Genomic DNA, 24,401 nt, shown 5'->3' with positions numbered 1-24,401 from the left:
AGGTACAATACATGTGTGTGAATATCATTTTCTTGTTGCACAATAAACATTAGAATCCGAAGGTACATGCAACCTGGGCAGACAGATATTAGTGCTAACAATTTACATTCCCCTCCCAGTGTTTCTTCTCTGGGTGTAGCTACCTCTGTCCATCATTGATCAACTGGAAGTGAGTTGGATCTTCTTTATGTTGAAGATTTCCACTTCCATCAGAGTACATCCTCATACAGTATTGTTGTTGAAGTGTACAGTGATCTTCTGGTTCTGCTCATTTCACTCAGCATCAGTTGATTTAAGTCTCTCCAGGCCTCTCTATATTCCTCCTGCTGGTCATTTCTTACCGAGCAATAATATTCCATAACCTTCATATACCACAATTTACCCAACCATTCTCCAACTGATGGACATCCATTCATCTTCCAATTTCTAGCTACAACAAAAAGAGCTGCCACAAACATTTTGGCACATACAGGTCTCTTTCCGCTCTTTAGTATTTCTTTGGGATATAATCCCAGTAGTAGCGCTGCTGGGTCAAAGGGTATGCACAGTTTGATAACTTTTTGGGCATAATTCCAGATTGCTCTCCAGAATGGCTGGATTCTTTCACAACTCCACCAGCAATGTATTAGTGTCCCAATTTCCCCACATCCCCTCCAACATTTGTCATTATTTGTTCCTGTCATCTTAGCCAATCTGACAGGTGTGTAGTGGTATCTCAGAGTGGTCTTAATTTGCATTTCTCTGATCAGTAGTGATTTGGAACACTCTTTCATGTGAGTGGATATAGTTTCAATTTCTTCCTCTGAGAATTGTCTGTTCATATCCTTTGACCATTTATCGATTGGAGAATGGTTCGGTTTCTTATAAATTATGGTCAGTTCTCTATATATTTTGGAAATGAGACCTTTGTCAGAACCTTTGTTTTTAAAAATATTTTCCCAATTTGTTACTTCCCTTCTAATCTTGTTTGCATTAGTATTATTTGTACAGAAACTTTTTAGTTTGATGTAATCAAAATCTTCTATTTTGTGATCAATAATGATCTCTAGTTCTCCTCTGGTCATAAATTCCTTCCTCCTCCACAAGTCTGAGAGGTAGATTATCCTCTGTTCCTCTAATCTATTTATTATCTCCCTCTTTATGCCTAAATCATGGACCCATTTTGATCTTATCTTGGTATATGGTGTTAAGTGTGGATCCATATCTAATTTCTGCCATACTAATTTCCAGTTTTCCCAACAGTTTTTTCCGAATAATGAATTTTTATCCCTAATGTTGGAATCTTTGGGTTTGTCAAAGATTAGATTGCTATAGATGTACCCTTTTTTGTCCTTTGTATCTAATCTGTTCCACTGATCTACCGGTCTATTTCGTAGCCAATACCAAATGGTTTTGGTGACTGCTGCTATATAATATAGCTTTAGATCAGGTACACTTAGACCACCTTCCTCTGAGTTTTTTTTCATTAGTTCCCTTGCAATTCTTGACCTTTTATTCTTCCATATGAATTTTGTTGTTATTTTTTCTAGGTCATTAAAATAGTTTCTTGGGAGTCTGATTGGTATAGCACTAAATAAATAGATTAGTTTGGGGAGTATTGTCATCTTTATTATATTCGCTCGGCCTATCCAAGAGCACTGAATGTCTTTCCAATTATTTAAATCTGATTTTATTTTTGTGGCAAGTGTTTTGTAATTTTTCTCATATAATTCCTGACTTTTCTTTGGTAGATGGATTCCCAAATATTTTATACTCTCAACATTTGTTTGGAATGGAATTTCTCTTTGTATCTCTTGCTGTTGCATTTTGTTAGTGATATATAAAAATGCCGAGGATTTATGAGGATTTATTTTGTATCCTGCCACTTTGCTGAAATTTTGAATTATTTCTAGTAGCTTTTTAGCAGAGTCTTTGGGGTTCTCTAAGTATACCATCATGTCATCTGCAAAAAGTGATAGTTTAATTTCCTCATTTCCTACTCTAATTCCTTGAATCTCTTTCTCGGCTCTTATTGCCGAGGCTAGCGTTTCTAGTACTATATTGAATAGTAATGGTGATAGTGGGCAACCTTGTTTCACTCCTGATCTTACTGGGAAAGGTTGCAGTTTATTTCTATTGCATATTATGCTTACTGACGGTCTTAAATATATACTCCTGATTATTCTAAGGAATAATCCATTCATTCCTATACTCTCAAGAGTTTTTAGTAGGAATGGATGTTGGATTTTGTCAAATGCTTTTTCTGCATCTATTGAGATGATCATATGGTTCTTATTAATTTGATTATTAATATGGTCAATTATATTAATAGTTTTCCTAATATTAAACCAGCCCTGCATTCCTGGAATAAATCCTACTTGATCATAGTGTATTATCTTGGAGATGATTTCCTGAAGTCTTTTTGCTAATATCTTATTTAAGATTTTAGCATCAATATTCATTAAGGAGATTGGTCTATAATTTTCTTTCTCAGTTTTCGATCTACCAGGTTTAGGTATCAGTACCATGTCTGTGTCATAAAAGGAGTTTGGTAGGACTCCTTCATCCCCTATTTTTTCAAATAATTTATATAACATTGGGGCTAATTGTTCTTTAAATGTTTGGTAGAATTCACATGTGAATCCATCTGGCCCTGGGGATTTTTTCCTGGGGAGTTGATTAATAGCTTGTTCTATTCCTTCTTCTGAAATGGGACTATTTAAGCAATTTATCTCCTCCTCTGTTAATCTAGGGAGCTTATATTTTTGGAGGAAGTCATCCATTTCACTTAAGTTATCAAATGTATTGGCATAAAGTTGGGCAAAGTAACTCCTTATTATTTCTCTAATTTCCTTTTCATTGGTGGAAAGATCCCCCTTATCATTTGTAAGACTAACAATTTGATTTTCCTCTTTCTTTTTTCTGAACAAATTTACCAAAAGTTTATCTATTTTATTGGCTTTTTCATAAAACCAACTCTTGGTTTTATTTATTAATTCAATAGTTTTTTTACTTTCAATTTTATTGATTTCTCCTTTTAATTTTTGTATTTCGAGTTTAATTTTTGGTTGGGGGTTTATAATTTGGTCTTTTTCTAGCCTTTTAAGTTGTAAGCCCAATTCGTTAATCTTCTCTTTCTCAATTTTCTTCAAATAAGCCTCTAAAGATATAAAATTTCCCCTTATTACTGCTTTAGCTGCATCCCAAAGATTTTGATATGATATCTCATCATTATCATTATCTTGGGTGAAATTGTTAATTGTTTCTATAATTTGCTCTTTCACCCAGTCATTCTTTAAGATGAGATTATTCAGTTTCCAATTACTTTTTGGTCTATTTACCCCTAACTTTTTACTGAATGTAGCTTTTATTGCATTGTGATCTGAGAAGAAGGCATTTATTATTTCTGCCTTCCTACATTTAATTTTGATATCTTTATGTCCTAATATATGGTCAATTTTTGTATAGGATCCATGAACTGCTGAGAAGAAAGTATATTCCTTCCTATTGCCATTCAGTTTTCTCCAAAGGTCTATCATACCTAGTTTTTCTAATGTTCTATTTACTTTTTTAATTTCTTTCTTGTTTGTTTTGTGGTTTGATTTGTCTAAATCTGAGAGTGCAAGGTTGAGATCTCCCACTATTATAGTTTTACTGTCTATTTCTTCTTGCAGTTCTCTTAACTTTTCCTTTAGAAAGTTAGATGCTATACCACTTGGTGCATATATGTTTAGTATTGATATGGCTTCATTATTTATGCTACCTTTCAGCAGGATATAGTTTCCTTCCTTATCTTTTTTAACGAGATCTACTTCTGCTTTTGCTTGATCTGAGATAAGGATAGCTATCCCTGCTTTTTTGGCTTTACCTGAAGCATAATAGGCTCTGTTCCAACCTTTTACCTTTACTCTGTATGTATCTCCCTGCTTTAAGTGTGTTTCCTGTAGACAACATATTGTAGGGTTCTGCTTTTTGATCCAATCTGCTATCCGTCTCCGTTTGATGGGATCGTTCATCCCATTTACATTTACAGTTAAAATTACTAATTCTGTATTTCCTGCCATTGTATTATCCCCAGATTATACTTTTTTCCCTTGACCCCCCTGATTCCCCTCCCCGATATTTAATTTACAGACCCCCCTTGTGACGCGCAACCCTCCCTCTTTTTTTTTTTTTTAGGATCCCTCCCCCCTTCCTCCAAGTCCCTTCACTTATTCTCCTTTTCCTTTCCCCTTTTCCTCTCCCCCCTTTTAATGAGGTGAGAGAAAATTCTCTGAAAAACAAATATGTTAATTATTTACTCTTTGAGCCTCTTCTGATGAGAGTAAGATTCACACAATGATTCTCCCCCTCACTAAGTTTCCTCAGATATGGTGTATTTTCTATGTCTCTTCCTGGGATGTAGTTTCCCTCTTTTTATCACTCCTTCCCCTTTTTCTGAACCGACCTCCTTCCCTTTACTACACCCCCCTTTTTTTCTTTTATATCAGTAAAATCAAATTATCCTTGAGTATTTTTTTTTATATACCCACAACAGAGTTACAGTTCTCAAGGGTTCTGTGTACCTTTTTCTGTTTCTCTTCAGTCTTGTGGATGTAGATCAAATTTTTTGTTTAAGTCTGGTTTTTTTCTTAGAAACATATAGAATTCCTCTGTTTCATTGAATGACCATCTTCTTCCATGGAAAAAGATGCTAAACTTAGCTGGGTAGTTCACTCTTGGTTGCAGTCCTTGATCTTTTGCCTTACGGAATATCAGGTTCCAGGCCCTTCTATCTTTTAATGTGGAGGCAGCCAGATCTTGGGTGACCCTTATTGTGGCACCTTGGTATTTAAATTGTTTTTTTCTAGCTGCTTGCAGGATTTTCTCCTTTGTGTGGTAATTCTGCAGCTTAGCCACAATATTTCGTGGTGTTCTTTTTTTAGGGTCTATTTCAGAAGGAGTTCGATGAATTCTTTCCACATCTACTTTCCCTTCTGTTTCTATTATCTCTGGACAGTTCTCCTTGATAATTTCCTGTAAAATAGAATCTAGGCTCTTTTTTTGGTCATAGTTTTCTGGAAGTCCAATAATCCGCAGATTATCTCTCCTAGATCTATTTTCCAGGTCTATAGATTTTCCCAGTAAGTATTTGACGTTGTTCTCCAGCTTCTCATTTTTTTTGTTTTGTTTGACTGATTCTTGGGTTCTCTGTGAATCATTCATTTCTATTTGTTCCATCCTGACTTTTAAGGAGTTATTTTCTCCTTTCACAGTTTTTAGTTCTTTTTGTAAAAGCCCAATTTCGTTTTTAAATGAATTATTTTGCTCTATTGAATTTTTTTCCATTTCCCTAATTTTTTTTTTGAGAATTATTTTCTTTTTCCAATTCAATTCAGAAATTCTATTTTCTTGAGACTTTTTTATCTTTTCCAATTCAGAAATCCTACTTTCCTGTGTTTTTTTAACCTTTTCTAATTCACTAATTTTGTTTCCCTGCATCTCCTGTGAATTCTTTATTTTTTCCAACTCCAATTTCAGGACGTTGTTATTCTCTATCATAGCTTCCCTTTCCTTTCCCCATTTTTCTTCGATCTCCCTCAATTTTTTAAGAGCTTCTTCGAGGAGAGAGTTATGTGATGGGGGGCAGGGATCGTTCCCCTTTAGGTTGTTATCTACTGATTCTCTGCTGTCAACTTCCTCGGGGTTGGATACCCGCTCTTTCTCTGTATAGAAGGAATCTATGGTTTTTCTAGCTTTTTTGCTCATATTTAAAAAAATTGTTTTGGGGTCTGTCCCTGGGGTAGGAAATTATTTACTTCTTTACCAGCTTCCTCCCAGACAGGATGGATGCAGTGGCCCCGCGCCTGAGCTAAGAGAGAGCTCTGGGAGAGAGTTCCCTACCCCCTCCCTGGAAGTGCCTCAGAGGTGATTAGCACTGCTGTGCTTCGAGGGCGTAGAATAGTGAAGACAGCACGAAGCCCAGCCTATGTGTCCGGGTGGGGAGTGGATGTCTGCAGCAGGTGACGTGAGAAGCCCCTGTGCTCAAACTAGAAGTGTCTGCCAGAAACCGCGGTCCCTAGTTCAAAGGTTCAGCTTCTCTGGGACTTCCTGGAGCTGAGTTCCACTCCCTCCAGCTAAGCTAGGCAGTGTGTGTTGCCTTGGGCCGTATCCACCCACTTGTCAATCTCTTAACTATTCTCAGGAGGTAGCTGAGGCCACACCCCCTGGTGCCAAGAGATTTGCTGAATCACCCCCAGGATCGGGGAAAATCTAATTTGAGTTTTAAAATATTTTGGCTTTCTCTTCTGAACTGCTAAATAATTTGCAGAGAAGAGCTAACAGCCTGTGCCAGATTCCTTTACCTCAGTGGCTTCTCTGATCCCAGAGCCCTTCCCAGCGCAATGGGCGCAGTGTGCCCCTACCCCACCGTCTGTGCTGGTCTTTCTTATTCCTCCCCTGAGAACTGACCTTTCCTGTTGAAACTCCAGATTCTCTTCAGCTGGTAATGCTTCCAGTCCTTGTGGTATCTATCAGTCCTGAGCTAATTCTGAGACTTAATTTATCTAATTGGTTGTGAGGGAGTGAGGACGTTCACTGAGTCGTGTGTTTCTTCTCCGCCATCTTGGCTCCGCCCACATCTATCTATCTAATAATTTATCTGTCCCTACAGATATGTATATATGTATATATACATATATTATGTAATGTATATACATGTATATATAACGTAGTATTGGCAAATTTATGGCAGTCATCTTTAAATCACTTACTCCACAAATTCTACCAAATCTTGTCGCAATATCTAGGCTCGCTGCTCCACTCTCCCAGGAATTACTCTACTTTGGATATTTTTAAATTACTTGAAAAGCTTCCTAATTTTCCTTCTTGCCTTTACTAAACCCAGATTCAAACCATTTTAAATGCAATTGCTCAACTAATCTTCCTAATGTACTATTTGGATATTGTCACATGGCTTCAAAATCAAGCTTAAATCTTAACCTTGGCACTCACACTCCTTTACAATATATCTTAAAACTACCTAGAAAATCATTTTATACTACTCTTATTCTTAAACTCTATTTTTAACCTAATTGAGCACAAGTGGTCTTATGTTCTTAACCTTAATTGTAATTTCTAAATTATTTTATTCTGAACTTAAGAAATCATTTCTATATCATAGTAAAATAAAAAAGAGATATGTGTGAATGTGTGTGTGTGTAAAATCATTCTTTACATTCTTCTATTTTTCTGTTCTTTGAATATGTTAATTAGAGATAAAAGAACAAATGACATAGCATCAGAAACTACATCATTTTGGTTTTGATTTTAAGGATTTTAAGAGTTCTTTAAGTATGATAATCAGCTGCAAAGAGTGATAGATTTGGTTACTCATTGTATGTTTTTATTTCTTCAATTTCATTTTCTTGTTTTATTGCTAATACCAGCATTTCAAGTAAAAGATTGAATAAATGGTGATTATGGATATCCTTGCTTTACTTATTGGAAGATTTCAAGTTATCTCCCTTACAAATAGCTTCAGATATAAAATGCCAGATTCCAGATTATTATCTTTCTACATATTTACTAGATGCTAAATATGTTGAACAATTTCTTCCATTTTCTGATTTAATCACAGTGTACCAGCAAATCTAGGTTCCTTAAATATATCTTTTCTATAATGTTTTTAATCATTGTAATAGATTCCTCTATGTCTTTTAAAGAAAAGTAAAATCATTATTAGTGATAATTGTTGATAATACTTATAGCATTTCTTTTTATTGTTGTTGTTATTATTATAATAATGATTGTTATTGTTAGTGAATTTATTTTTAGAAATAAATCTCCAAAAGACATAGCTTATCTATCTGTGTATTATTAGCATTTAATACATTGTTTTGCACAGAGGAAACATTTGAGAAATGTTTATTAAAAAAGAACATCCCAGATAACTGTAAATATTATTAAGTTGTCACCTAAAAGCCTATCAAATGATGTCCTTCCCCAAAGAATACACAGCATGCTTTACCTGATGCCAGCCTAAAATTAAAAAAAAAATGCCTATCATTTATACCATTACAAGGTGGTCATTATTATCATTTTGAGAATAGAAGCTAATCAGAGAAACCAATATAACAGATTCAACAAAAGAGAAAGCTCAATGTTCAAATCAAGAAATGATCATTAAGAAATTTATTTTAGGCTAAAATTTATTTTCATCTTTTCTGACTCAGAGAAATTATTTCACATGAAAGAGAAGAAAAAAAAAAAAAAACAGGATATATTAAGACTCAAAACCCTTATAGGTAAAGACCAAAAGAATAGTTTCCTAGATGCACTTCTTTTTTTTTTTTTTTTTGTTTTTTTTTCAATTCAAAAAACATTTAATGAGCACCCACTATGTGTGAAGCACTGTGCCAGGGAATAAAAAATGATGAGAATTTGCTGAACTAATTCTTTTGAGCTCATATTCAGGTTATTGCTATTCTATGGCTTTTATACTTCCTGATATTTTTTTTTTTTTTGTATTCATTTTTCCAAATTACTCCCCCTCCCTCTATTCCCTCCCCCCGATGACAGGCAATCCCATACACTCTACATGTGTTACAATATAGTCTAGGTACAATACATGTGTGTGAATATCATTTTCTTGTTGCACAATAAACATTAGAATCCGAAGGTACATGCAACCTGGGCAGACAGATATTAGTGCTAACAATTTACATTCCCCTCCCAGTGTTTCTTCTCTGGATGTAGCTACCTCTGTCCATCATTGATCAACTGGAAGTGAGTTGGATCTTCTTTATGTTGAAGATTTCCACTTCCATCAGAGTACATCCTCATACAGTATTGTTGTTGAAGTGTACAGTGATCTTCTGGTTCTGCTCATTTCACTCAGCATCAGTTGATTTAAGTCTCTCCAGGCCTCTCTGTATTCCTCCTGCTGGTCATTTCTTACAGAACAATAATATTCCATAACCTTCATATACCACAATTTACCCAACCATTCTCCAACTGATGGACATCCATTCATCTTCCAGTTTCTAGCTACAACAAAAAGAGCTGCCACAAACATTTTGGCACATATATGACTCTTTCCGCTCTTTAGTATTTCTTTGGGATATAATCCCAGTAGTAGCGCTGCTGGGTCAAAGGGTATGCACAGTTTGATAACTTTTTGGGCATAATTCCAGATTGCTCTCCAGAATGGCTGGATTCTTTCACAACTCCACCAGCAATGTATCAGTGTCCCAATTTCCCCACATCCCCTCCAACATTTATCATTATTTGTTCCTGTCATCTTAGCCAATCTGACAGGTGTGTAATGGTATCTCAGAGTGGTCTTAATTTGCATTTCTCTGATCAGTAGTGATTTGGAACACTCTTTCATGTGAGTGGATATAGTTTCAATTTCATCATCTGAGAATTGTCTGTTCATATCCCTTGACCATTTATCGATTGGAGAATGGTTCGGTTTCTTATAAATTATGGTCAGTTCTCTATATATTTTGGATATGAGACCTTTGTCAGAACCTTTGTTTTTAAAAATATTTTCCCAATTTGTTACTTCCCTTCTAATCTTGTTTGCATTAGTATTATTTGTACAGAAACTTTTTAGTTTGATGTAATCAAAATCTTGTATTTTGTGATCAATAATGATCTCTAGTTCTCCTCTGGTCATAAATTCCTTCCTCCTCCACAAGTCTGAGAGGTAGATTATCCTCTCTTCCTTTAATCTATTTATTATCTCCCTCTTTATGCCTAAATCATGGATCCATTTTGATCTTATCTTGGTATATGGTGTTAAGTGTGGATCCATATCTAATTTCTGCCATACTAATTTCCAGTTTTCCCAACAGTTTTTTCCGAATAATGAATTTTTATCCCTAATGTTGGAATCTTTGGGTTTGTCAAAGATTAGATTGCTATAGATGTACCCTTTTTTGTCCTCTGTATCTAATCTGTTCCACTGATCTACCGGTCTATTTCTTAGCCAATACCAAATGGTTTTGGTGACTGCTGCTATATAATATAGCTTTAGATCAGGTACACTTAGACCACCTTCCTCTGAGTTTTTTTTCATTAGTTCCCTTGCAATTCTCGACCTTTTATTCTTCCATATGAATTTTGTTGTTATTTTTTCTAGGTCATTGAAATAGTTTCTTGGGAGTCTGATTGGTATAGCACTAAATAAATAGATTAGTTTGGGGAGTATTGTCATCTTTATTATATTCGCTCGGCCTATCCAAGAGCACTGAATGTCTTTCCAATTATTTAAATCTGATTTTATTTTTGTGGCAAGTGTTTTGTAATTTTTCTCATATAATTCCTGACTTTTCTTTGGTAGATGGATTCCCAAATATTTTATACTCTCAACATTTGTTTGGAATGGAATTTCTCTTTGTATCTCTTGCTGTTGCATTTTGTTAGTGATATATAAAAATGCCGAGGATTTATGAGGATTTATTTTGTATCCTGCCACTTTGCTGAAATTTTGAATTATTTCTAGTAGCTTTTTAGCAGAGTCTTTGGGGTTCTCTAAGTATACCATCATGTCATCTGCAAAAAGTGATAGTTTAATTTCCTCATTTCCTACTCTAATTCCTTGAATCTCTTTCTCGGCTCTTATTGCCGAGGCTAGCGTTTCTAGTACTATATTGAATAGTAATGGTGATAGTGGGCAACCTTGTTTCACTCCTGATCTTACTGGGAAGATGCACTTCTTATTTTCTTATATGACTTGAAGTTTGGCACAGATTTAAAATGAACCTATGCTTATTTTATAGTGTTTTGTTTTCACTTTTCACTGGGGACATATAATTTGTTAAAATTATCATTCTCTTTAATATTTCCTGCAATGAAAATTCAAAATTCATCTTTTAACCACTTATCTTGAAATTAAAATGAACTCATTCACATTTTAGCATGAATTATCCTAATCATCTGAAGGATTCTTACTATTTTCATATCAATATCCTTTGAGTTTAAAGATTATGCTACTGAGGTTATTTTCCAAGTTTCTTAATAAGGTTGAAAAAGATTTTGTTCAGTCCATATTGAATTAACCCATAAAGTATTCACAAGAATTCCTTTTTGGTATTAGGTATTGTTCTATGAGATTTTTGTGTGTGTGTGTGTGAGATAGAGAAAAAAGAAATAAATAGAAATCACTGGAAATAAGGTCAACTGCAAGTATTATACCAGCTATATCTATAACCACAACCTTAAATTTCCTCAATTATTTTTTAATTGGCTAAAATATAACAAGTGATATTATCCAAAGCCTATTCAACTATTAATCTCTCCTTTCCCAAGTGGGACAAAGGGACAACAAAGACATTTATAGGAATATGTATATATGTACTAATTATTAGATTGTGTATCCTCTTACACATACACAGAGAAAGAGTTCTTCCTTGCTTTTACATTGCAGTGTTTTCTTGGAAACAAAATTACAGGAAACCACTTTGTAAGGCATATGGGAATAAGGCACTGTACTGTTAAATTTACTAAGACATTATCAGCATATCTTCCTGTTTACCCTAATTCAGCATTTCCTTCAGAACTGCCCAAGGTCTGGAAACAATAGTAGGGGAAAAAAAAAAAAAAAAAGTATATGGAACCAGTAATTAGCATTGTTATTGGAAAATCAACTTAAAAAGAGGTCACAGGAATGAATCCAGGTTTTCTTGTCACACAGTTTTTGAAACTTTTATAAACCATTTATATGCATAAAGTGTAAAGAAACAGATGATGTCTATAACATAAAGTGGTTCAGATAAAGATCTTAGTTTAAAGAACTAAATTTTAAGAGAAAGAAAATATCATAAAGGCCAGAAGAATGTGTGTATGTATGTGCAAATATGTATATATGTCCGTATCTAGTGTTTATATACGTGTGCATATATGCATGTGAATCCTATAGGGAAATATGATTCTATACTAGTTGGAAATATTTTCAAATTTTGCATACCACAGGTGTTGCTACTTATTAAATTCTTTAAAGTTACAAAAAATTTTAAATCTATGTCATTTGATCTTTACAACAATACTAAGGAAAAAGTAAAATATTTCTATCCCCATTTTATAAGAGAAGAAACTGAGGTTTTGGGGGAGGGGTTAGAAGGTATTATATTATGGCATCATAAAAAATGATGCAAAATCTTTACTGGAATTAATAGATTTTAGGACTCAAAATCTTGTTCTGCCATTACACTAGCAATTCCTTTGTATATAAGGTTTTCATATAAGAAATGTACTAGCCAAGATGATTCTTATGTATGGAGGAATTGTAGAATTTGACTTAATAATACATATGCATATAGATAAGCTTGTCATAAAGGGGAAAAAACATAACTTATAAAAATTATCATAGTATCTGCAAAAATGAATATATTGAATGTTAATCCATGTTAAATATCCTATTATGTTGAAGTAGATTCTGAAATGTATTTTTTTTTCTTTTCACCACTGCAATTGTAAATAAAGTGAATGCTACTTTAGTTTATTTTGCTGAAAACTAATCAGGCAATTCTTCCTAGAACCATTCAAATTATTTCTTAAGGACAAGCCAAAAATCAAAAAATATTCATGCAAAGTATAAAAAAGTATTATGTAGCTTATGTAGATTACTTCAAACTTTTTTAAAATATAAGAATGGGGTATATTGGTATTTTAACAGAACAAATACCCAGGGACAAAATAGAATTGCAAAAATAAGAATTTAATTTCTAAATTTAAATTGTAAAAGGACAAATGAAGTGTGAAAAATTATAGCCTTTTTCAAGTATATTTGTGTAGGTTCTGGGATTAATATGCTGGGATTAATGTGCTGTACATGCATGTCTGTTTGTAATATATTAAAGTTTTTTTTGAATTATACATATATATATCATATTTAAAGACTATGCACATATTATTGAATCATAATATACTTTATACTAGGGAATAGAACAATCTTTATTTTATCAGTGAAGAGAATTAGAACCAGAAAGATATCTAGTAATTTGCAAAAGTGGCATCCTAAACCAGATTTTCTTCAGTAGTCTTTCCATTGAATCACTGCAGATTAATATGATTCTGTTTTATAAAGGTATAGAATTAGAATAAGAATATTGTAAATTTAAGTCCTGTTTATACTGCATACTGGCCTTGTGACTGTGGTTAAATTCATATAACATCTGAATTCCATAGGTAACTCTCTAAGGTTATATATATTACAGGTAAATTGCTAATCTAAGTCAATGAAAGAAATTTCCACTTTAGGAGTTCACCCTTTTCCCCATCAAATACAGATAAAAGGTAAATAAGATAGAGTAAGTCAATTAATTTGTCCCAAACCCAATAATAAGTAAATTGTCCATAATGACTTTACTCATCATGAGTCTTAGAATCATTAGTTGGTTTTTATTTCATTGACCTATGACTTTCCTGGATTTGTTGATTTTTATCCATAGGCTTTAAAATCTTTTATCATTTGTCTAAGGGGGAAAATAGCATCAGTCATGCTATTTCTTTAAAAAAAAAATGCACATTAGTTTTTATTATCTTGTCAGGTAGCAAGAAAAAAACTCCTTTAGAAATATTGATTAAATTATGCCTTTGCCATTTTAACTTTTCTTTCTACTTCTTTTCATATGTCATGATAATAATTGGGTTGGCATATGACTGCTTTACTGCATTGTTTTGTCTCCAGATATCATTGATTACTTTTTTCCCTTTCTTTCTCCTTCCAAGTTTTATAATTATGTTCTAATTTTATTTTGTTGTTGTTTAGTTGTTAAGAAATATTAAACTTTCTCTAATATTCACATCTCAAGTTATGGCATATGAACCTTGTAATTCAAAGAAGACATTTGTTCATTGTTAAAATGATCATCACTCTGTTTTCATAGACAATGCACACATTGGTTGCTAGGCAGTAAAAGATAAAATAATGAGAAATGGTAAATATTTGACCCTCTGGGGCTAACTAATCTACTAAGGTTACCATTCAACTTTGAATATTTTATAGACACTCTTGGACCAATTAAAATATATTTAATTCAAAAGGTTTTTTGTTATTGATGTTTTGGTTTTTGCTGAGGCACTTGGGGTTAAGTGACTTGCCCAGAGTCACACAACTGGGAAGTGTTAAGTGTCTAAGACCAAATTTGAACTCAGGTCGTCCTATCTCCTGGCTTGGTGCTCTATCCACTGTGCCATCTAGCTGCCCCAACAGTTTTTTTTTTTTTTAATAAAATTATATTAGTTTATTCTGCCAGTCTTACCTTAAGGAGAAATCTGATTCATTAGTAAATAATAGCTTGACACCATAGTCATGCTTAAAATGTTTACCATATTTAACAATGTTCTTTCCCTCCACCTCAGAGTAAGTAAGCAATACCACTTGATTTTCCCAGACTATTCTCTGTATATGTGCCTGTGCCTAACAACCCCACTTTACCTTTTTTTATTATTCTATGCTACTTTGAAAACTTTGTAAGAATATCACTATTTTATGGACTATCCAGAAACACTCTAAAGCCTGGACAAACGTGCTAAATCTCATTTTTTCCCTATATTTTAATTGGCTCAAATGATGGCATCATGGAGAAATACAGACACTCTCTATAAACTTCCATTATTTTAATTATGATTTGAAAAGGAAGACACAATCCCACTGATTAGTTAGAAAATGTGTTTTGGTGTTGTAGATTACATCAGACACAATCAAAACTAAATACCATAATGTATGAATAGTATGTCCTCACTATTTAGTTAATATAATGCCAAAAATGATGACCAACACAGGGCCAGGGGCTTGCCTTAGAGTCAACACTGACTTATTTACAACTACTTCTAGGTTTCAGTCTTTAGTCAGTTCCAAATTCACATACTCATATGACTACTGATTACACCAGGGATCCCATACATTAAGCCCCTCTCAGCTGGAATCTATTTTTGTATCTTAAATTGAGTGTTTTTTTTGTTTTTGTTTTTTTTAGATTTTTAAACAGTTTTGTTATATTTAAAAAGACAAAAAACATCTTAGCTCAAGGGCTATACACAAACAAGCAGCTAAAGAATTTGGCTCACAGGCCATAATTTGCTAATCACTAAACAAAACTGCATCTTTTTTTTTTTTTTTTTTTTTTTTTTTTTTTTTTACTGTCATGTCCATAAAAATGTACTATAGAAGGAGATATTGTCATTTGCTTTGCTCAAATTTAACAGATTTTTAAAAATGTTTTCCTTTAATTTTTCAGTCTAATTATCCTGACTGAAAGGAAGGGGGGAAAGAAGGAAGGAAGGAAGGAAGGAAGGAAGGAAGGAAGGAAGGAAGGAAGGAAGGAAGGAAGGAAGGAAGGAAGGAAGGAAGGAAGGAAGGAAGGAAGGAAGGAAGGAAGGAAGGAAGGAAGGAAGGAAGGAAGGAAGGAAGGAAGGAAGGAAGGAAGGAAGGAAGGAAGGAAGAAAAACAAACAAAAAGAAAGAAAGAGAAAGAAAGAAAGATTAAGTTGCTGTAGTGTGAATACTACTTCCCTATCTAAAAAACTTGACTATATATTCTTTTAATTAGATTTTCTACAGTGTTATAAAGAATTGGTATTAAATGTATTACTCTATAGAAGCTACATTCCTTGTCCCCCAAATTTTATTTTCTTACCACTAGAAAAATAAGTAATTGAAATGTATTTTGACACTTTTTACCTCACAAGAGATAACACAGAAAGAGTATTAAAGAATCACTATAAAGTATTTTCTGAAGACAAAAATCCAGTAAACAAAGAAGACCAAGAATAAGTTGTACATTCTTAAAAAAGATATTGGAAACAAAGAACTAACTTAGATCTTTAAGTAGAATATGGAATGTCTACTTGCTTAGTATATGTGTTTATATTCAGTCATATACAATTCTTCATGACCCCATTTGGGCTTTTCTTGGCAGAGATACTAGAATGGTTTGCCATTTCCTTTTTGAAATTATAAGGAAACTGAGGTAAACAGGATTAAGTGACTTTATGGGACAACATAGCTAGATTGGAGGCCAGATTTGAAGTCAGGAAGGTTTATCTTCCTACTCCAGAGTTAAAACTTTATCCACTGCACCACCTGGCTGGCCCTGCTGAAGATACTTAGAGGGATTCATACTTTACATTGTCATTGGAGTAGATCACTTTTGAGACTCTTTTGATTTTGTGATTCTTTTAACACTATGATTAGCCTATCCTTTTAGACCACATTTGTCCCTAAAATGTTACATTTATTATTATTTAACACCTCAAAAAGGATATATATATATATATGTATATAATCTAAATATAGGATACTATATGATCAAGAGAGTGTTATATAAAGACAAATGAAAAGAAAAAAAAATTGAGAGAAAATATGATGGAAATCTGTAACTTAGGAAGAAACTACCTTTTTCAATGCAAATTTATTTACAAATGTCAATACAAGTATTAGAAGCTAACTCTTAAGTTTGGACAGATATAAACAAAATAAAATTAAGAAGAAATATTATTTTGAATATTGTTGGTAAAGCAGGTAAATTTTTACCCTCATCGGGGTGGTAATTTTATAGATAATATTAGATATTATAATAATAGTAAAACATTGTCATAATATATAGAATAATACATAATTAGTAATCATTATAGATAATGAAGACAAAACAAAGTTTTAGCTGAGTTCAGTGATAGTAGATCAAAATAAATTGAAAAAGTGATCATAGTCTTTAATAGAAAGAAGAGTAAATAGGGATGCACAAGATCAAGGTTCTAATCCTAACTAGATTAATTAATTTACTTTTATAATATGTATTAAATTATATTTATATACATAATTCCTATAGAACTCTGTTCATTTTATTTTCTTTAAAATGGTAAGATTAGGTGATCTTCTTTCTCTGTTCTTATGCCACATAATACTATAACGTACATTCTTTCTATAAAAACTAATTCATTAAAATATAACTTTTAACAACCTTGGAGGGTGCCAGGAGCTATGGTAGTAGAGAAGAAAGCAATATCCTTGGACAAAATGTTATTTGTTACAATGATCAGCTGATTGAATCAATTTTATATAATAAACACTAATTAAGAGACTAAGGGAAGAGATTATCTAATCTAATATGCCAATCTCTCTTGGCAATTGGTAGGTAGAGTAAAAGTTGTTTTGCTAATGTCTTTTAAATGAACTCTTATGTTTTAGGATTTATGATTCTGTGAGTGCTTCTCAGGGAGTCAAAAAGAGCTGGTGTTGAATCAGTCATTTAAACTCTGGGTGAATTATGTTCCATATATATGAAATGAGAATAATAAAACTGACTCCTGGGGAATATTAGTAAATTATTCGGAGAACCTTGGATGAAATGTGTTTGGTAATTATGTTTCTCTGATGATTTTTCTCTTTTTATCCTATCTGGCCTTCCTACAATAACCTTGGTCTTCCATATCCTTCTTGGACAGATTTGTTATACTTTTCTCTTTTCTATTCTTATCTCCAAGTTATGAAGCTGCTTATAATATTTGTATTGGTGAGCTTGCTTTGCTTTTCCATTCCTCCTTACCACTGTTTGACTATTTTGTCTTCGCAAAAATAAACTTTCAGTGCCTCCTCTTTTTACTTGTCATCCAAAATTTTTTGTTGTTATTATTGTTGTTGTTGTTGTTACTAAAGATTGCATGATACTATGGAAGTGTGTGTGTGTGTGTGTGTGTGTGTGTGTGTGTGTGTGTGTGTGTGATTTTATATATATATATATATATACATATATATATACATATATATATACATATATATAATCAATATATAATTACTTTATTGCTATGATACTATATATAAAAAAGAAAAAAGTAATAGTTTTCCTATTTAATTTTCATCAATGAAAATGAATTTTGCTTTCTAGTTTCAAGAGAAGCACGAAAAAGTTTACATTTTCATATAGATAGATTTATAGAAGTCATTTCTCATCTATAATTACTTATTTTGCTTTCTGAACTTATTTTCATAAACTAAGTGGGGTTAGGGTGTTTGGTTTTTGTTGTTGTTGTTTTCATAAAGTAGCATGTTTCAGATGTGATTGTTTCAATGTAACATAGCAATTCAAATTGTGTCTACACTTGTAACCCTGACATATAATGCACTTGGTAGTATTTAGTGGTATGGTAGAATTAGAATTCAGTTGAAATTTCCTCTTCTGTTTAAGCAGCTGGTATGATTATTTTTCTTCCAAATTTATCTGATGGAGTTAGTAATCCACAGCAGCAGTCTTAGTTTTGATATTCCCGACTACTTTGCCTATCTGTATTCAGGCAAGGCCTTTTCTTTTTAAAACATATGCACAATGTTTCAAAGCACCAGAGCAGAAAGCTCCATTCAGCTGTTTTTCATTTATTGGAGGTCGAGTCTACTGGTACTATTACCTGACATCTATTCGTTTTGCTAGTAATACAGCAGTTCCTGCCTGTCCTTCAACAAATGATTCTCCTTGCCTTTCAGTCACTGGAAAGCATTCATTTAAAAGATGTTAAAATTATGTGTGCCCTCTGTCCTCCAGAAGTTGCAGCACTTCAGTCATAGATGTAATGATTCCTCTGTGCCTTTTGTGAAGACTCTGGGGAAGGGCTCTGATCACATTAGTAAATGAGATACAAATTAAATTCAGCACAGTCATTAACACATTTCCTATTGGACACTTCTATATCTTTCACAGAATTCCCAACCTGTGAGCCACTAACTCAGTTTATATGCAAAAACGGAAGATGCATTAGCAGCAAATGGCACTGTGATTCAGGCAAGTACCAAATGTTTAACATATAATCTGATTTGATGGGGGATTTGGCTAACTTGCTATCTTCCTTTAAAAGTATAAGTAGAATACTTGTGACATATGCTGGGAGATGGAACTACCATACCAAGATGATTAGCTTTAAAGGTCACAGATAGGAGCATTTGCCCCATAAGGATAATTTTATTAATTCCTTCCCACTTCCCATATATAAGGCTATATGTGAATAGGCTAAATGTAAACATAAAGTGAAGGGATCTATTGAGGATTATCTGAGTCATCCAGACTCTTTCAAAGTATTCATTGAAATCTTTAGGTCCCCAAGACAATAGCCATTTTACAAGTCATAATTTACAAGCCCCAAAACTGTTTTATTACTATACTAAAATGGGAATGTTTTGTTGCAACGTATTGAAAATGAATTTAAAAGTGAATTATATAAATAGAATTTGAAATTTACAATTTAAGTAATTTATTTCATAATTATTTTTACTTTTTTAAGCTGATTTGTTTAAATGTTAAAAAAACTAATAATTCATGATTCAACTTCCATATATATATATATATATATATATATATATATATATATATATATATATATACAAACACATATACACATATATATACAAACACATATACACATATATATATCTGTACCTACAAATATACATGTTTTACACATGTATATCTGTAGGTATGTGCAAACATATGCACGATTAGTAAGTTGAGTTTAAACTCTGGAGAGAATGGAGAGGGAAGAGTAGATAAAGTTTCTTTGGGTTCAGTGTGTAAATGTCAGAGAAAAAGTAAAATAGGCATAGGTAGAAAAAGTGCTGGGATATATTTATATGCCAATTGTGCCAAAACTCTTACCACTTCACCATTTACTCTCTTTTTTTAGTTATTTTATGCTTCATTGTAATGCTGGAGAAACTGAGGCAAGATAGAAATTAGAGATTTTTAATTATTAGAGGGAAAATTTGGACTGGGGGCAAAACAGGATTCATGTTGACCCCAGCTGGGTTGATGAGACTCTTGTCTCAAAGCATCCAACAAGGAGCAAGGGATTCCAGAGACTCTTATAGGGCTTCAGTGATCAGGGAAATAAAGGTAAGGAGAGGAAGGGGGAGAGGGGGAGGCAGAGCACTGGTGAGCAGTGGTCAGGACCATAAATTCAGTTCTGACAAGTTGGGGGTAAAGAAGGAAGGATCATAAATTCTGATAAGAAGTTAGGAGATACTAAGTCTGAGACCAGAATGATATGTCCAAACAACTAAGATAAGCCATCTGAAGTTTTATGACTCTTTGGAATGCTAGTAGCCAGAGCTCAACAGCCCTAATTATCTCAGTCCTATGACCAGGAAGGGAGGTTGCCACTCCGGAGACTGAAGCAGAACAATTCAGGGAAACTGAGGCAGAACAATTCAGGGAAACTGAAGCGGAACATCATGTATGAAATCATTTCATTCATTAGTCAGATCTTATTAGATATAAAGTATGTATCATGATGACTTCTGTATGAACTATGTATAATTTTGCTGTTTCTATTTATATGTAGAGAAAGATGAACTTAAGATTGATCTCATCAATTGTAGATATAACTTAGGACAAGTTTACACTTAATGAATTTCCTCTTTTTTGATATAAACTTTGAGATGGTTACACCATCTTCATAAGTTTAACATTACACATGCCTATTTCTAGATGATGACTGCGGTGATGAGAGTGATGAAGTGGGTTGCATTCACTCATGCTCTGATAATCAGTTCAGATGCTCCAATGGCAGATGTATTCCAGAACACTGGGCATGTGATGGTGACAATGACTGTGGAGACTTCAGTGATGAAACCAAAGCAAATTGTACCAAAGAAGGTTAGTCATTTTGTGGAAATAGAGATTTTTATTTTAATCTGAAAAAAAACATTCATAGTTGCTAGTAATATGCATTGCATTTTGAAAGAAATGGTTCATTTAATATAGATCACGTGTGGGTACTCAGTAAGAAAATCAGATCATTATTTTCAGCACCTATATCCATCTCTACCAACTCCACTTACGTTCCTTCAACCCTTGTTATCTTCTCCTGTTGTATCTGTCCTTTCTTGAAGGCGTTTATCTATTACTCCCCCAATAATACTTTCCCATCTTCTAAGTTTCTATACCCACCAAAATATCAAAAACAACATAAAAATCCTTTTGTTTTTGACTAAATCTAAAATTAATCTAGGGACAGCCGGGGAGCACAGTGGATAGAATGCTAGACCTGGAGTCAGAAAGATTCCAATTTATGGGTTTAAATCTAACCTCAGACATTTATTAGCTATATAACCCTCGGAAAGTCACTTACCCCTCATTGCCTCATTTCTTCAATTTGTAAAAATCAGCTGGAGAAAGAAATGGAAAACCACTCCTGTATCTTTGCCAACAAAACCCCAAGTAGAGTAACAAAAAATATGATTAAAAAAATATTGAACCAACACCAAATTAATCTGTTTCCACTTCTGATAGAAAAGGTTACCTTGCTATCTATCTATGTTATTCATCCCAGAGAATGAGGTTGTAATTACTATTTTTAATTGTTTTCTATATATTATCTATGAGTATCAGATGCAGTTGGTTGTATTCATGAAAAAAAGGCATGTGCTAACTGTATATCAGGAATTGTAGTAAGCATCTGGGATTTAAAAAAAAAAAAAAAAGCAGAGTTTGAGAGTGTAGGGATGAATGTCTGCAGAAGATAGTTCATTCTCTCAAGGAACTTTAATTCTGATGGAAGAGACAAGCCACAGGGAAATGGTAGCCAAGGAAGGTTATTTTGGTTTGGAAACTTAAAGTGATTCTAAGTAGAGACTAAGGAGTTATATTGATACTTTCCAGTAGTGTTGTTGGTTGTACTGATTTCAGAGATGGTTTCAGAACCTAAAGGTGAGCCGATGGGGATGGTGGGAAATTTAGAAGTTCCACAAGAAAAAAGTTGTTGTTGAGAAGATGGTAGAGATATAAGCTGGAGCAGCCAACTTAATATCGTGGGTCACAATTCATCATTGTTGGGGGTCCCTGGTTCACAATCCCAGAGATAAAAGCGTTAAATCTTTCAGGGCATGGAGTGATAAAAACAATAATTAGGCTTTTTGCTCCTAAGACTTGATTGACTAAGGATACTAAAGCTTGAGAATACTTCTTTTGATGCAGAGTCCTAGTAACCTCCATCCATATTGCAATAGTTTTTTGGTTACAAAAGGGAAGGAAAAAAAAAAAAAAAAAAGCCCAGGGATATAGAGCTGGAGTCCAAATCATAAAAATTACCACACCTTCTGCTCAATTTTCAAACTAAGTGCTTTAGAATATTTGTAGACTATCCAACAGTATGTCAAAATAAACCTTGTTTTGTTAAACCTTGCAGGGCTCCTACTAGATACTATGTGGTACGGGGAGAAAAAGTAACATTTCTAATAGCGTTTTTTATTTTTCCCTTATGAATAATATTATTTTATGCAATAGCTTTTTCTAGCTTGGTCTCTTCATTCCAGATGCAAAAATATTTTTTTCTTTCTAATGTTAAAGAATTATTTTTGCTTAAAAAAAAGAAAAAAAGTAATTCCAAATTAGGAGCTCTGACAGATCTGTACATTATCATCAAGATGCTCGTGTCATTCTGGTTCTGGTATTTTTATTCACTTACCACCTTTTTCCCTTTTTTTGAATGCAGAGAGAAGTAGATTATTGAGGAAATCATCGTGTAATTTAATTCAAGATTTCTGAATAGTGTTTTTAAATCAAGATATTAAAGATATTAGATGAGACGCAAAGGAAGTCAGGAAAGCTAAAAAAGCAAAGATGAGACAATTTTAATCATGAGAGATAGTTAGTAAACATTCTTGGAGTAGGAGAAGAACAGCAAGGTGACCCAGGTCATTGGCTCCCAGAATACAAAGAGAAAAAGGAAGATATTAAATTTTAGCTAGGTAAGAAGGGACTAGCTTATGAAGGGCTTTAATAATCAAACAGAGGATTTAATTTTTGATTCTAGAATAGGGAAAAAATAGAAATGATTAAATAGAAACTTTAGTCAGAGAGATCCAAGTGTAGCTATTAAAATAGTGTAATCAGGGAGTCAAAGAGGCCTTCAGGTGAAAAAGTGGGTAAATACTTGAGAACCAGAAGACTATATAATAGTCTAATCATTTTCTCTTACCCCAAATATTTCCAGTTTATGAAAGATGCTTGGCCACTTCTAGGTTTGCTGTTTACCTGCTATTCCTCTTTTTTTTTTTTTCCTTTTAGCCACCTAGGAATAGCTTTCTTTATTTCTGCCCTATTTTATTTTCCATTTCAGATTATATGTTATGGTTATTCCCTGGAATGACTCTTTTCTTTGTGTGCTAATGGAGTAATGGGGGAGAAAGTACATCTGAAGATTCTTTTTTCTTCCTCCAATACTTTTCAAAATTTCAGCTCCTTAGTAGTGCATTAGTCTCTGATACTTCCCACTTGAAACTGCTTTTCTCCCTCTTTACAAATGTCTTTTTTAGCTACACATGGGGAGTGCATCTGTAGCATGCTGACACTGGCCCATAATATACTGTGAGAGATAAATAGGTTCAAATTTAATTCATTTTGAACCTAGAAAGGAGCTATTTGCTGCAGTTTACATGATTTTCTTCTTCCTTTTTGTATATTTATTTCTCACTTAAATTGATTATTGAATTAAGTTAACAAAGAGTTTTGTAAAAAGCTAGCTTAGCATCAGGAGCCCTATACAACATAGTATAGTCTCCTTAGGATCCCTGGATACTTTTTATCATTTTGATGATCTAGAAATAGTGGTTGTTGAATTTTGTTAACCTTATTTAAAGCAATTTAATTTCCACAAATGTATTGCTTTAAAACCCAGATCATAGAGACAGAATTGGTCTTGGGGTCATGAAAATCTGGGTTTTCAAGTCCAGCCTTTGATATTCACTAGTGATGTGGTCCTAGGTAAGTTATTTACCCTCATAGTAAATGCTGTAAAACTAAAATATGTGAAAAGTTGCCAACCTATATTAGCAGATTTTTTTAAACCACAAAATCCCTATGTTAATGAAATCACATATCCATACCTTACATTAATCTAAAAATTATAGAAGGAATTATCATACCTGGCTTCTATAGGGGTAAAGATAACCTCTGAGGAATCTTGTGAAAGATAAATCTGTATAACTCTTTAATATATTTCATATTTTGAGCAGTAAGTGAAATCTTCCCAAATTAAACATGGACATATTTTTGAAGACTAAGAAATAAAAAGGACTGCTAATCCAGTGCTCTGCTTGATAGGTATAGGAAAGAAAGAAGAAGAAAATATATCATCTTTGGTTGAATACTTTGAGAGAGAATACAGAATAATCTTGAAACTATTTCAATAGTTTTTAATATTAAAACCCAATTACTTCAGACATAAAGATAATCCAAATAACCTCAATTGTATTAAAATCTATAAAAATAATTTGCCTATGTAGACTGTAAGTATATAACTCAGGTAAATGGGAAGTTTGATTCAATGATCCACAGAATTCACTTGTAAAATCTTTTGTTAAGCTAAAAGCAGATGTTTCTAGCCTGAGCTTTTTGGGTTGGCTGTCAACATTGTGCTCATCCACTAGATAACTGCTCAATACTTTCCTAA

The 24,401-nt window shown here is 33.2% G+C and overlaps 1 protein-coding gene across 3 annotated transcripts in view; it reads left to right on the top strand.

Moving 5' to 3' along the window:
• LRP1B (LDL receptor related protein 1B) overlaps positions 1–24,401 on the top strand; it is a 2,473,587-nt gene that overhangs the window by 1,604,803 nt on the left and 844,383 nt on the right. For all 3 annotated transcript variants that reach the window (XM_074301983.1, XM_074301982.1, XM_074301981.1), the window contains 2 exons: positions 18,659–18,739; positions 20,438–20,605. In XM_074301983.1, coding sequence (XP_074158084.1) covers positions 18,659–18,739; positions 20,438–20,605 — 249 coding nt within the window. The remainder of the gene's footprint in view (positions 1–18,658; positions 18,740–20,437; positions 20,606–24,401) is intronic.

This window comes from Sminthopsis crassicaudata, chromosome 3 (assembly GCF_048593235.1).
Source record: "Sminthopsis crassicaudata isolate SCR6 chromosome 3, ASM4859323v1, whole genome shotgun sequence".
NCBI classification, from domain to species: Eukaryota; Metazoa; Chordata; class Mammalia; order Dasyuromorphia; family Dasyuridae; genus Sminthopsis; species Sminthopsis crassicaudata.
Note: the sequence above shows the minus strand (reverse complement) of the source record. Positions and strands in the feature narration are given on the sequence as shown.